The sequence below is a fragment of the Molossus molossus genome, unplaced genomic scaffold (genome assembly GCF_014108415.1).
Source record: "Molossus molossus isolate mMolMol1 unplaced genomic scaffold, mMolMol1.p scaffold_m16_p_12, whole genome shotgun sequence".
Classification (NCBI taxonomy): domain Eukaryota; kingdom Metazoa; phylum Chordata; class Mammalia; order Chiroptera; family Molossidae; genus Molossus; species Molossus molossus.
In genome coordinates, this window is record NW_023425347.1 from 57,012,423 (window position 1) to 57,027,157 (window position 14,735).

At 40.9% G+C, this 14,735-nt stretch overlaps 1 protein-coding gene across 8 annotated transcripts in view; it reads left to right on the forward strand.

The window, feature by feature from the left end:
* The first annotated feature begins 8,146 nt into the window (after window positions 1-8,146).
* Window positions 8,147-14,735, forward strand: part of DOCK7 (dedicator of cytokinesis 7) — a 196,961-nt gene continuing 190,372 nt past the window's right edge. For all 8 annotated transcript variants that reach the window (XM_036255522.1, XM_036255524.1, XM_036255526.1 and 5 more), the window contains exon 1: window positions 8,147-8,289. In XM_036255522.1, coding sequence (XP_036111415.1) covers window positions 8,252-8,289 — 38 coding nt within the window. In that variant the 5' untranslated portion in view covers window positions 8,147-8,251. The remainder of the gene's footprint in view (window positions 8,290-14,735) is intronic.

Here is a 14,735-nt window from a genome sequence, read left to right on the forward strand (position 1 = left end):
TTGGACCCAGAAAATGCCATATGTTGTATTTAGGTTGGTATGTGTGATGGTTAATATTATGTGTCGATTTGACTGGGACACAGGGAGCCCAGATATTTGGTCAAATTTTATTTTGTGTGTTTCTGTGAGGGTGTTTTGGATGAGTTTAGTATTTAAATCAAGACTGAGCAAAGCAGATCACCACCCTCCCTAAGGTAGGTTGACCTCATCAAATCAGCGGAAAGTCTGACTAGAACAAAAAGGTTGACCTTCCCCTGAAGAAGAGAGAATTCCTCCTATCTGATGGCCTTTATCCTGTTAACCAGGGGAAATTCCCTTTTTACTGTATGCAACGTTTGACGTATTTATGCGTCCCGCTCGGTTAACAGGTTAAGTTGGGGGCTTCAGTTTTGTCCTCCTTTCAGACAACTCAGAATGAAATATTGCCTCTTCCTGGATCTTGAGCCTGCTGGCCTTCAGACTGGAACAGTCTCAGGTCTCCTGGTTTTCATACCTTCTGACTTGGACTGGAACTACGTCATTGGCTCTTCAGGGCATCCAGCTTGCCAACTGCAGATCTTGGGACTTCACCTGCTCATTTGCATAAACCAATTCCTTATGATAAATCTCTCTCTTTATCATATTGGTTCTGTTTCTCTGGAGAACCCTGACTAATATAGTATGTCTCAAGTCTATTTTATTCTCTTTTTTTTAACGATAGCTTTATTGGAATATACTACAATAAAAAATACATATTTTTGGACTTTGTTTCTGATTCCTGACAAATATCTTTTAAAAGCCTAGAATTCCTGAGTGATAGAAGTGACAGGAACCTCTTTGTTATTATACAACCTCCTTTCAATCATGTCTAAGTTTATGCAAATGAGGTGACTCTTGGTAGGCCCCAAGATAGCTTTAGGGTGGGGGCTGGTTGTCAGAGGAACCAATCTTTTGATTAGAAGGTTGGAACTTTCAGCCCCACCCACAGACCTTTGTAGAGAGGAGGCGCTGGGCATCGAATTCAATCACCAATGGCCAATGATTACTCAATCGTGCCTACATAATGGAATCTCCATAAAACCCCCTAGATGATGGGGTTTGGAGAGCTTCTGAGTTGATGGACACATTCATGTGCTAAAAGACAGGTATACCGCAACTCAATAGGGACAGAAGCTCCCGTGCTGGGACTCTTGCACCCACCTCACCCTAAGTATCACTTCATTGGGCTGTTTATTCCTATCATTTATAATGAACTAGTGATAGTAAGTAAAGTATCTTCCTGAGTTCTGTGCACCATTCTAAAAAATTATTGAACCTAAGGAGGGGAACCCACTGAATTTAGAGCTGGTTGGTCAGAAGTATGAGTGGCAACTGATGTCTGAGGTGAAGGCAGTCTTCTGGGATTGAACCCTTAACTTGTGGGATCTACCTTAACACCAGAAAGTTAGTGGCAGAACTGAATTGAATTACAGGTCACCTGGTTGGTGTCCAGAGAGTTGGAGCATTGGTTGGAGTGGAGAAAAAACTTCACACATTTGGTGTCAGAAGTGTTGTGAATAAAAACAGTTTAAGACATGATTCACATATCATACAATTCACCCATTTAAAGTGAAAAATTAATAGTTTTTAGTATATTCATAGAATTGGGCAACCATCACAATTAATTTTAGAATATTTCATCACCTCCAAAGGAAGCACTATACCCATTAGCAGTCATTTTCCATTTTCCCTTCTTCTCAGCCCCTGAAAACCACTAATCTTTCTATCTCTATGGGTATTTATTGTGGACATTTTATAAAAATAGAATTATACAATTTATGGCTTTTGTGTCTGGCTCCTTTCACTTAGCATAATGTTTTCCAGGTCCATCCATGTTGTAGCATGTATCAGTTCTTTCTTTTTATTGTCCAATAATATTCCATTGTATGGATATACCATATTTTATCCATTCATCAGTTGGTGGGCATTTGGGTTGTTTCCACTTTTGGGCTATTATAAATAATGCTGTTACAAACATCCATGTAAAAGCTTTTGTGTGAACATGTGTCTTCATTTCTCTTGGGTATATACCTAGGGATGGAATTGTTGGGTCATAGGATAACTATGTTTAACCTTTTGAGGATCTGCCAAATTCTATTCCATACTGGCTGCACCACTACACATTTTTACCAGCCATTTACAAGGGTTCCAATTTCTCTACCTCCTTATCACTATCTGTCCTTTTGACCCAAGTCATCCTAGTGGGTGTGAAGTGGTATCTCACTATGGTTTTGATTTACATTTCCCTGATAGCTAATAATGTTGGCCATATTTCCATGTCTTTTGGTCATTTGCATATGTTCTTTGAATTGTTGGCCCAATTAAAAATTGGGTTATTTTTGTTTTTATTATTGATTTATAAAAGTTGTTTATATATTCTAGATACAAGTTTCTTATCAGATAAATGACTTGCAAAATTTTTTTCCCCTCTTTGGTTTATTTTTTCACTTTCTTGATGGTGGTATCTTCTGAAGCACAACGATTTTTAATTTTGATTATGTCCAATTTACCTTTTGTTGCTTGTGCTTTTATTCTATATTTAATCTTTTTAAAAAATTCCCTGCCACTTATTTTGTTAAAAGAGCCAGGTTATTTTATCCTGTAGTGGTTTCCATTTTCAGTTTTGCTGATTGCCACCCTATGGTGTTGCTTAACATATTTCTTCATCTTATAGTTTATAAACTCATGATTGGATCTAGAGGATCAGATTTGGGTTAAAATGTTTAGCAGGAATAATTTCATAGTGCTGTATACATCCTAACCATCTCCTCTTTACATCACATAAAGAGGAATATATTAACAACTTGACTCCTTTTTATTTGTGATGTTAAGATTGACCAGTTGGTTCTATTCTCATTGGCCTGAACCAACCATATAAAATTCCTCATAGGCTTTTATTTAATGGTTTATCAGCTATAATCATTTGATCACTGTTGTCCAATAGAACTTTCTATGATGATAGAAATATTCTACCTGTACATTGTCCAAGATGGTAGCATCTAACCACATGTGGCTATTGAATACTTGAAATATGCCTAATAGATCTAAAAAGTAAATTTAAAAAAATTTTTAAATCCTCACCCAAAGATATTTCCCATTTACCTTCAGATAGAGTGGGGGGGGGGGGGAGAGAAACATTGATGTGAGAGAGACACATCGACTGGTTGCCTCCTGCACGAGCCTGACCAAGGCCAGAGACGGAACCACATTTGAGGTACTTGCCCTTGACCGGAAGGAATCAAACCTGAAACTCTTTGGACCATGGACCACTGAGCCAAACTGGCCAGGGCTAAATTATAGATTAAATTTAAATGGTCACATGTGACAAGTAGTTACTGAACTGGGCAGTACAGGGCTGGATTCATTATTTCACCAGAGCTGCAATTCCTTCTGCATTTGTTAGCTAGAATTTTTCTAAAAGAACTTTCGCTTATCAGACCTGAATACCTTGATATACAGTTCATTCAGGAAAAACATACTATGGGCCTATTTTTTTACGTGGGCACTGAGCCTGCATTACAGGCTATTTTGATTGCAGTGGCCTGGGGTAGACTTTCAGTCCTTCCTAGCTCTGTAAAGCAGCAGAACCATGAAGGGTAAATACATTCTATTCTGGTAGGATTGCAAATGTAGTCTCTGCATCACTTTCAGGGGGTCAATAATACATGGCATTGGTACCCCATACTTCTTCCCCACTGCTCATCTCTGATTTTAGCTGCAGCTGTGGTGGACAGTCATGCACACAGATGGCTTTCCACATGAAATACCTGCCATATCTCTCAGGAGCATGGAATGTTAATGTCCCCAGGGTCAGCCTTCAATCAAGGAGTTTAGAAGTCATTAGCTAAATACTCAACTTCAGAGTGACAATTCAGGTGCAAACTACATAATTCTTCAGAGGGGTTTGCAGGCAGGATTGAGCCTTGTTGACCTTTGTGGTAACACCTCGATGACATGCCCTTTACTGACTTTCTCCTCTTTGTTCCACTCTCTCTACTCCCTCAGACCAGCTTTGTAGGATCACTTCCTAATAAACTACATGTCCAAATCCTTGTCTCAAGCTTTGCTTTTGGGGGAATGTAAATTAAGGCAGGAACACAAAATATTTTATTTCATGGCATTTATTTGCTCAAAAATATTCACTGAGTGATTATAATGAATCAGACAGTGTACTAGATACTGGAAATACAATGGTGAACATAAGACCAAGTCTAATGGGTTATACGGTTTAATAGGCAATGATTGAATGGTGTAGTAAGCAATATAACAGTAAATATAGGTGCTATTAGTTGTGAAGTGTGGGCAGCTTTAGAATCCCTGAATTGTCCCTTGCAAAAATCATATTGCTAGATATTAAGAGAGAGTGAATGACAGGACAGGCAGACAAAAGAATCCCTAGCTAAGACTTTGTGCCCAACTCCTAGACTTCAGTCTGGGGTTGAGGTAAACCCCAGTGGCATGCCCCAGTCATCCCTTCCTCTGGGCCACACTCATTGGATTTCCTAGAGCTTTCTAGTGGAGGGAGCCTCATGTCAATCTTATGCATGAATCCAGTGGCGCTTAATAAAAGCTCAAGCTTGGAAAAAGGTATAGCTCTCTATTCTCCCCCAAATCCCCAAAGAGACTACATTCTGCCTGCAAAGTCAGAAATTTATCCCTCACAACACCAAAACTCTGTGGCCTTAGAACCTTGACCTTGCCAAACGGTCATCTCCTTAGTGCTGAATTAAAGGGGAAAATTGAACTCAGTAAAGGTTAGAATGTGAAACTAATATGAATCCCTCTCCCCTTTTATCTTCTTGCCCTAAGTCTTCTGCTTGAAGGACTTTAGAACAATATGTGTATCTAATGAGAAAACTGTCCTGAGGTTTTTCTTACTTAAAAACTGTTTTGCTCTGTCCAGTGTGGTTCAGTTGGTTGGGTGTTGTCCAGTGCATCAAAAGTTTACTGGTTTGATTCCTGGCCAGGGCATATGCTGGGGGTGGGGGGAATGAGGAGGGTGGTGTGCAGGAGGCAGCTGGATGACGTTTCTCTTTCTCCCTTCCACTCTTTCTAAAAGTCAATGAAAATATATAATTTTTAAAACTCAGTGCTTTGAGGCTACTCTGCCAAATTGGTCCTGGCTCTTGGTAAGTAGTTCCTTTGCCAGTATCTTCCCTTCAGGGGGAGACTTGGGTTCTAAATCCATCAATGGCTGAGCCATCGATGCTCCAGAGTTCCAAATAGTCTTTCCACATTTTTAACAGGGTTGAACATGGAGTTAAACTCCATCTAGTTTTCATTACCTTATGTAAATGAACATCCTGGTGATAATCTAGTCTTTAACTGATGCTATCTAGAATTTACATGGAGTGTCCTGAATTTTTCCCATGTTAGTACTTACCATACATTTTACTTCTTTATCTCTTTAACCAGACTCTAAACTCTTTGAGGACACAAATAGTGTTTTATTTACCATTATATCTCCAGGGCCTAGTAGTACTGGTTGACTAAATAAGGCCTCTATCAGGTAAGACTCTTGCAGTTGCTAATGACAGAAAACCAAATTAATTCAAATTAGGGTAAGCAAAAACCACAAACCCAAAACAAAACCTCAGCATATTACTCTATGTAGCTGCAAAGTCCAATGATCAATTAATGTTATAAGGAGCCCATTTTTTGCTTTCCTCTCTGCTATTTGACTTCACTTTCAGGCAAATGAGATGGAGGTCCCTGGTATAGCACATGTAATTTTTAGTTCTGATTGGGCCCATTGGTCTTGGCTTGATTCACATGCCTATCTCTAAACTAGTTACATAAGTCAGGAGAATGCACTGCTCTGCTTTCCAAAGCTTGAGCCATGCACACTAATCCTTAAAACTGGGAGGGCAAAGGGGGCAGGAGGAATTAGCTCCACAGAAGCATGGCGGGTTGAAGGTGTGTGTGTGTGCAGGGGGTCGTATGGGAAGCATGAATGCCGGTTAGCCAAAGCAATTCTATTCTCACTTCCTTTGTTGAGCTCCCTTCATTTCCCTGAGATTGGACTCCTATGGCACATGGATATCTGCCCACACTGGACTTGTCTGGGACTGTCAGCTCTTCCCCAGAGGTGGGGGCTACCACTGTTGCTTGGAGTATTCCCTAAACTTTCTATCCTGCATATATCTTGGTCCTGCAAATTCTCTTCCTGCTCTAAATGGTCCCAGCAAGCTGCACAGTGCATGCAATGTCCTTCCAGACACTTTGGCAACTAGTGAGTCATGTATACAAAGAACTATTCAAAACAGAATGTAGTCAATTCTCTGTGAGAGTAGTGAAAAGATGTTTGGAGAGCAGAGATAGAGGCATACAACATCTGGCTGGGAGCTTGAGAGCAGACAATCGATTCAGGGACTATGAAGCACCCAGGACAAGCTTAAGTGTAATGATGAATAATGATAATAACAGCAGCTAGTGTGTGTGTGTGTGTGTGTGTGTGTATATATATATATATATATATATATAGTACTTACTGTATTTCCTGTTTTAAGAACTTTACATGAATTAACTCGATGAATCCTCACTATACTCTTTCAAGTAGGTACAATTATTTTCCCCAATTTAGAGTTGAGGTTAAGTAATTTGTCCAAGGTCACACAGGAAGGAAGTGGCTGAATAAGATTGGGTTCCTATTCAGAGGGTCTGAAAGGCCACAATACAGTGTTAGCTTTGATTTAGTTCTTTGAGTAGCTGTTTCATCTTTCCCATGGACTCAAACTTCCTGAGAGCAGGACTGAGTCTTATCTACCTTTGTGTTCTCTAGAACCCTAGGTGGGCTCTACACTTAGGTAGAAGCTAGATACATATCCTCTTTGAGTAAACTATCTTTACTGGAATAAGCATTGTTATATAAAGTACATGAATGAAGTCCTCCACAGTGGTTAGAGCAGTGGACAGGAAGTTCTGGATCTGACTAATTGAGTCTTTCACTTCTGACTCAGTGAGTGACTGAGCAAATAGCCTAAGGTTTATGCTAGAAATTTTCCAACTGTAAAGGAGGAAAACAAGTATCCCTCTTTCTTCCCAAAGACACAGTGAGAATATAATAATAAATAAATGAATATGTGTATTAAATTTTTGCAATATTTAAGAGGAAAAGTACAAGAAACCAAATATTTTTCTTGTTTTCACTGTAATTTCACTTATCAGCAATTATGCATTGGGAGCCAAACAATCTAGACACTATGAGATTAAAATAGAATAATAAAACATGGCTTTTCCTGGTCCCTATTTAATAATTGGATTTAATGGGCAAGATCAGTTAGAGTGGTAAACAAATAAATTATTTAATATAATGTGAAATTGGTAAAGTAGGTAGAGCTCACTTCGTCCAACATATATAAACGGAAAATGAGATCCAAAATGGGGAAGTAATAGATTCAGGAAGAGTACTATCAAGGCAGAAACTCTTCTCAAAGAAAAGGCCTGAGCTCTGGGCTTGAAGGTCAGTTGTAGTGGTTGCTATCTGTGTGACCTGGAACCAGTAGTTTAATTTTCCTGCACCAATTTCCTTCTCTCTAAAATTGTGATTTAACAACTTACTTCAGAGAGCTGTTGTGAATTTTAAGTAAGATCGTGCGTGCAAAACTTTAATCCAGGGCCTGACTAAGCACCACAAGTCAATTATTATTACTGTTACTTCTGTCGAAGATAGGTCTCTTCTGGCTCTTTTTCTATAAGACAAACCGTCCTTTCTATAGTCGGACACCATTCACAAGGTGGAAACAGAACAGAAAGCGCTTTTAACAGCCCGGAACTCGAACCAAGCCACCCCGGACAGCAGAGCACAGCCCCGCTCAGCAAAAGTCCATCTTCCATTTCCTTCTCTTCTTTTTCGGGAAGGGCCCCCTTTGCCCCCCCCCCCCCCCCCCCAGGTCGCTGGCCCAGTCTGGCTCCTCTTTCTGTCTGTAGGTCGTGCAGGCCACAGCAGCGAGACGGCCAGGGCTGGCCTCTCCATGCCCCCAAGCCCCCGTCTTCCCCTCGGTTCCCGAAGCCGGCTTTCCTGCGGGGATTGACACGCTGGGGGAGGAGCGGTTTCTTGCTGCGCTGCTCTCAGGAGCATTACGGCAGGGCTCGTTCCCGGCTCTGGCCGCCAGCCCCAGCCTCCCGAGTCCGGAGCTAGGACTGGCGGAGGCCGCGAGCAAGGGAGCGGGAGCGAGGAGGCACGCGCCCGCCGGTCCGCGCCCAGACCGCCGCTGCCGCCGCCTCTGCAGCCATGGCCGAGCGCCGCGCCTTCGCCCAGAAGATCAGCAGGTAAATCTCGGGCTTGGGACGCGCCGCCGCAGCTGGAGGGAGAGCCCTGGAGTCCTCCCGGCCCGGCCTAGGAGGCGGGTGGGTGTGGCGACGCGGTAGCCGGGATCCTGCGGCCTGGCCTGCGGCTGGGCGGAGGGGCTCGCAGCTGAGGCCTCGCGCCGCCCCGGACCCGGGCTTCAGCCTCGCCTAGTCGGGGGGCCTCGGGAGCCCTGGGCGCCCGCCTCCGCCGGCTCCTTGCGGCCGGGGCCTGGAGTTCCGCGGCGGCTCGTGGCCGGGCGGGCGAAGCCCAGCGGCAGGCTGGCTGCTCGGCGCTTTCCACATTCTTTGTATCCCCACCCCGGAGCCGGCGCTGCGCCCCCTCCCTCTCCCCGCCCACTCCCCATTTGCCCCCTGCAGGGTGCGGGCGTCCGCCCTCCTCTCCACCCCGACAAAAGGGACGGCGCGCGGGCTCCGGCCGTGGGAGGCCGCCGCTCCTTCGCTCTTCTTTCCTTCCTGAGAAATCTGACAGGGACCCTCTTTGCACCCAGGAGGCCAGTTCAAAGTGGGCTCGTGCACCCAGAATCTATGGCCAGGATTCAAAGTTGGGAACCTGTGGTCTGCACCTTCGGCGTGCAGCTGCCGAATGTTCGGCGAATTGTAGGCTGAAGCTTGATGTTAATACCATGTGCATTTCAATGTGCCCTGTGTTTCTCATAAGAGCCGAGGAAGATGGATGGTAGGCAGTGTGCTTTACACACTGGCCCTCTCGTGTTGTAGATGAGTGGAAGTGAGCCAGCCATCAAGGGTGAGGTTTCCCAGCCTTTTACCTCTTTGTGGTGGACTGATTGCCGCCTTTCTCCCCCTCAATACGAAACATTGAATTACTGTGCAGGATTCTAGTATTTGTAGGATTTCTTTGTGGAATATACCAACGTATAAGACACTAGACATTTTTTGTTTCAATAAGACTGTGTTTCTATGAATTATGATGTCCCAAGAAAATAAGCATTCTGATGTATTTTTTTACAATTATATTTCTATGGGTCTTTTGAGTTTGCTGATGTTTCTTAAAGATGTTTGGATCTCCCAAACAGGTCCTTTCTTAACTGCCTGAACTTCATAATGTTACTTTCTAACATTTCTTTGATTTAAGCTTTGTGCTTATTTTTTTTCTTTGAAGTTTTAAGACACATATTTCATTTTCTCTGGAATAGGCAAAACAGAAAATGCTGAAGAACGTGGGCTCTAGTGTTAGTCTGTGACATGAGTTCAGATCCCTACTGTTGTTTTCTAACTTGCCACTTGGCCAAATTGTTTAAGGTCTGTTAAGTTTTAGTTTCCTTCTTTGGAGAATGAGTATAATAACAGTACCCAGATCACAGAGTTGAGAAAATTAAATGGCATAATTTATGTAAAGTTTTTAGCATAGTGCATGGCTTATACTAGCCATCATTGAACACTTAAAATAATCAGCATATCCTAGAGACTTGGATAGATTTAATACGAAATTCTTGCTTTTTTTTTAAACAACTGGGTCTTGTTTTTGAAGGCAATGTCATTTTTAAAAAGTTGTGTTACTTGACATACATGCTTAGAATTTATCTTTAGTGGAACCAAAAGTTCATCTCTGAGAACATTGTGCTGATCAAGAATGTGCACATTAGGGAGTTAAATATGAAATATATACAATGTCTCTTCTCCAGCTAAGGAGTTGGTTCTCAGATGGGACAGGACAACACACACACACACACACACACACACACACACACAGATTCAGTTTTGCAAAACAACAGGAAGTTCAAATTAATATAGCCTTGTAAAGTTGTAAAGTTAAGGCAAGGGAAATGAAGAGCCATGCATTTATTAGACAGATATTTAGGAAGTAGACATGGCAGTGATTGGTGATTAATTGGATATGGAAGGTGAGGAAGACTGAGGAGTCTGGGATGACATTCAGGTTTCTGACTTGGGCAACCAGGTGGATGATGGAGGTAATTATTGAGGTAAGGGAGTACAAGAAAGAAGACGTTTGGCGGTGGAAATGAGGTGGAATGGAGATGATGATTCAGTTTGGACATTTTGATTTTGAGATGCTCGTGGAGCATTCAAAGAGAAATGTCTAGTAGGTTGTTGGTGCAGGTTTTAAGGTACAGAAGAGATTGGGCTAAAGATCTAGATTTGGGAGTTATCAGTAAATTGATTGTAATTGAAGCCGGAGTAGTAGATGAGAGTCCAGGAGAAATGTGCAGACCTAATTTGGAGGGAAGACCAAGGACAGAACTGCTATAGATGCTTATCATGAGTGAAAGGTACTTTCTTCCTTGTTGCCAAATATGGCTGAATAATATTGTGAATAAATTCTTGTTCTGCTTCTTAGTTTCCTACTAGAGGAAGTATAATAGTACAAACTCTGGAGGCAAACTGCCTGAGTCTGACATCCTAGCACTGCCCCTCATACAGTAAACTTGAGCAAGTTACTTCACCTCATCATGCCTCATCCCTATCTATAGAATGGGAAAGTAGTAAGACTTACCTTATCGGGTTGTTGTAAAGATTAGATAAATCAATACCTGTGAAGTGTTTAGAACAGTGCTTTTTACTAGTACCCACTAAGTATCAACTTTTTTTTGTTATTACAGTATTTATAAAATGGCTTAGGACCTTTTCTTGGTAATGATAATCCTTTTTATGATGTGCATATATGAAGTATGTTGCTCTGAAAAACCTGTTGCTATTTGAAATCTTATCTTCTTTCTTTTTTTAAAAACTTTATAATGGCCAGAAACCTGTACTTTAAAAATAATTATGCTGATTTCTTTTCTGGCTAAGTTATTTCCTAACCCTTTTGCTGTTATTTTAGTGCTGCTGTATTTTGAAGCTATGATTTCTCCAAGCTCTTTATTCTGTATCACTGATCATACTATTTACCTCAGCTCATCAAAGAAAAGCAGCATTGTTCATATCAAGTATTGCCTCTTGTCTCCCTACTCTTCGAGGCATGTGCATTGTTAACCCTTCCAATTATCCCCAGCATATAATAGGTACAATTTTTGGAATGTTGACTGTGGATTAATGATCTAGGATTTTGTTTGGATTATTTTGTCCAGTCACTTGATATTCAGCAGTAATGATAAGCATTTGTGTATTCTTTTTTTCTTTTTTTTAATGTTTCCTTATTTATTTATTTATTTATTTTTTGGTATGTGCCTCTAGCCGGAACCAAACCTGGGACTCTGGTCTGCAGCCAACGCTGAGCCAAACCAGCCAGGGCAGCATTTGTGTATTCTTAAAATACTTTTTACTACATTTTCATTTTCATAACCAGAGAGGCAGAAGAACATAGTAAAAAAGAATATAGGTCCCAGGGCACATTGTACAGGTTGAAATTCTGCTTATATAACATAATAGCTATGTGATTCTGGACAGTTGATTTAACCTCTCCGTCTTCGTTTCTTCATCAGTAAAATGGGGATAATTGCCTCTACAGGGTTAATGTGAGGATTAAATGAATTAATACATGTAAAAAATTTAGAACTGTGCCTGAAACATAAGAACCATTAAAAAAAAAAAGTGTTTCCTGCTATTCTTATTCCTGTATTATTTTCTGTTATTATTTTTTTCATAATCAAGATGAGGTATTGAGGTTTACAGTGCATGAGATTATTTGCCAAGATTGGGACGCAAATCCTAGTCCTCTGATTTCAGGTCTTAAGGTCTTTTTTTTTTTTTTTTTTAATTTATTGGTTTGAGGGAGAGACAGCGAGACATTGATTCACTGGTTGCTTCTTGTATGTGCCCTGACCTGGGATTGAACCATTAACCTTAGCATATTGGGAGGCAGTTCTGACCAACTGAGCTACCCAGCTAGGGCAGATCTTTTACTTTTTAATCAACTGTATTTTCTTTCTGCAAAATGTTTTCAGGAGTAGTTCCAGATTTTCTAACAGTGCCACCGTTAGCATCTCAAAAGTTATCGGTGCCTTCTTAGTCTTGCCTTTGTTAATTTAGTACCATTTTGCTGCCAAAGAAGCAGAATTTAATGAAAGGCTTTCATCAGATTTTTATTTCTTTTTTTAAATTTTTTTATCCTCACCCAAGGACATTTTTCCATTTTTTTTTTGTTCAGGTAGAGTGGGAGGGAGAGAGAGGAATAGAGAGAGAGAGAAACATCGACATGAAAGGGACACATCGAGTGGCTGCCACCCACACAACCAACCAGGGTCGGTGACAGACTGCAACCGAGGTACATGCCCTTAGCGGGAACCAAACCCGGGTCTCTCTGGACCGCAGACCGACACTCTAACCGCTGAGCCAAACCGGCCAGGGCAAGATTTTTATTTCTGATGAAAATGTTATGAGTAGGGTTTCCTAGGAATAGGCTTATTTGTAACCTCAATTGTTTTTAGTCCTGAACCTGTTAATAACTCTGGTTATTAACCTAGTCTAGTCTTTCAATCTGCTGAATCTGCTATGTTCAATTCATTATCTCACTCCTGATCAAAGTAAATTTTTTTCGATTAGTATCAACTAGTTCAGTGCTACCTGTTTTATCACTTTGGACATATACTTCATTGACCTTTTGTTGTGCTCATCTCACTAACTCTTAATGCTGAATATCTTATAACCTGTTTCTTTTTTTTTTATCCTCACTCAAGGACATTTTTCCATTTTTTGTTCAGATAGAGTGGGAGGGAGAGAGAGGAAAAGAGAGAGAGAAACATCGACGTGAAAGGGACACATCAAGTGGCTGCCACCCACACAACCAATCAGGACCGGGGACAAACTGCAACTGAGGTTCATGCCCTTAGCGGGAACCGAACCTGGGTCTCTCTGGACCACAGGCTGACGCTCTAACCGCTGAGCCAAGCCGACCAGGGCCTTATAACCTATTTCTTACATATGAGCTGCAATGTAGTGTTAGAGGGAGACTAGAACAGTCCAAAGATGATCTTTTATAAATTAATGGTCTCTCATTTGAGGTTTACTCCAAGTCATTTCTCTTATTTCTCATCTTTGTTTCACTGCACCATCTTTTACTGAAAAGTTCAACATGAGTTCTTTATTTTAATCTCAGCATACTACGGTGCCAGTATGTCATTTAACCATTTTTCTCTTGAGCCTGAAAGGTGTCTTATGCCTAAAGCTTACCTATTTTATTGTACTTTGAATCCCATACCTACCACCTCCCTCAGAACCTTGATCTCACAATTTTTCCTTTCCTTTCTAGCATCTTCAATGTATTCCTTTTAATGGATGCTTCACTTAAACCATAAGACTTATTATGCCTTTCTCATCATAAAACAAAGAACCATTGAGTCTTCTGGCCTTTCTAGCTGCCAGCCAGTTATCCCTTTTTCTTTTCTGGTCATATTTCTCACTTGTTTGTGGTATAGTCATGATTACTTCCTGCTTATTCTCATCAATCCTTGGACCATGTGGGTATGCTTACCCTGGTACCTTATATGTATTTGAATTATAGAACTCTTGGAGATTAGGAACCTTTTACTTTTTTCTTTTCTTCATCACTGATTTCAGGAACTACTGCTTGTTTAAAAAAAATTTTCCTTATGCTTCCCTTCCCTCTTCATCCTATTTTATGCTGTTTTTCAGAGCTCTCTGATGTTTGGTCTAGGTCTTTTTATCTTCAGTGCTTAGCAGAGAGTCTGTATAAACTGGACACATAAACAGTGTTTGAATGAATGCCACCCTGACTCCTTGGAGCATCTTTCATTGCCTCACTTCTGGATGACCACAACAGTGTGGAACTGATCCCCTCTCCCTCTTCTAATTCAAATGTATTGCAAATGAATTCTCCCTAAAACACAGCTTTTGTCATGGCATTCTTTTGTTCAAAAATGTATAGTGGCACCCTGGCTGGAGTGGCTCAGTTGTTTGGAGGGTCATCCCATACACCCAAAGGTTGAGGGTTTCATCTCTCCCTTCTCCCCAACGTCAGAGTACCTGCAGGAGGCAACCAGTTGATGTTTCTCTCTCACATCAATGTTTCTCTCTCTTTCCCCCTTCCCCTCTCTCTAAAAAAAAATCAATGAGCATGTTCTTGGGTGAGGATTGAAAAAAAAAAAAGAGAGAATATATAATGGCTTTCTACTGTGTTAAATACAAACTCTTGCTTCCATTTTAATATCATCTATAATCTTGTCCATCTGTTGTTGACTTATTCTCTAGCTTGCATTTTGAACCAGTTGATCTGGGGTTTGCACTGCATACCCACAGATGCTCTGCTCATTTGTATCTCTATAGCTCTTTTGTTTTTTCTTTTGATATATCCAAACTCTTTTCCAAATCTTACCCTTTTCTTTAGACCATTCTAATCCACTATCCTTACTTTTGGGATAACTATTTTCTTGCTTTTTAAAATTTTATTTTTTTTAACCACCTATTAATGTATCCTTAAGCAATGTAATTTTTTTCTGTTTTTTTAAATTCATTTGAATTAATCATACTGT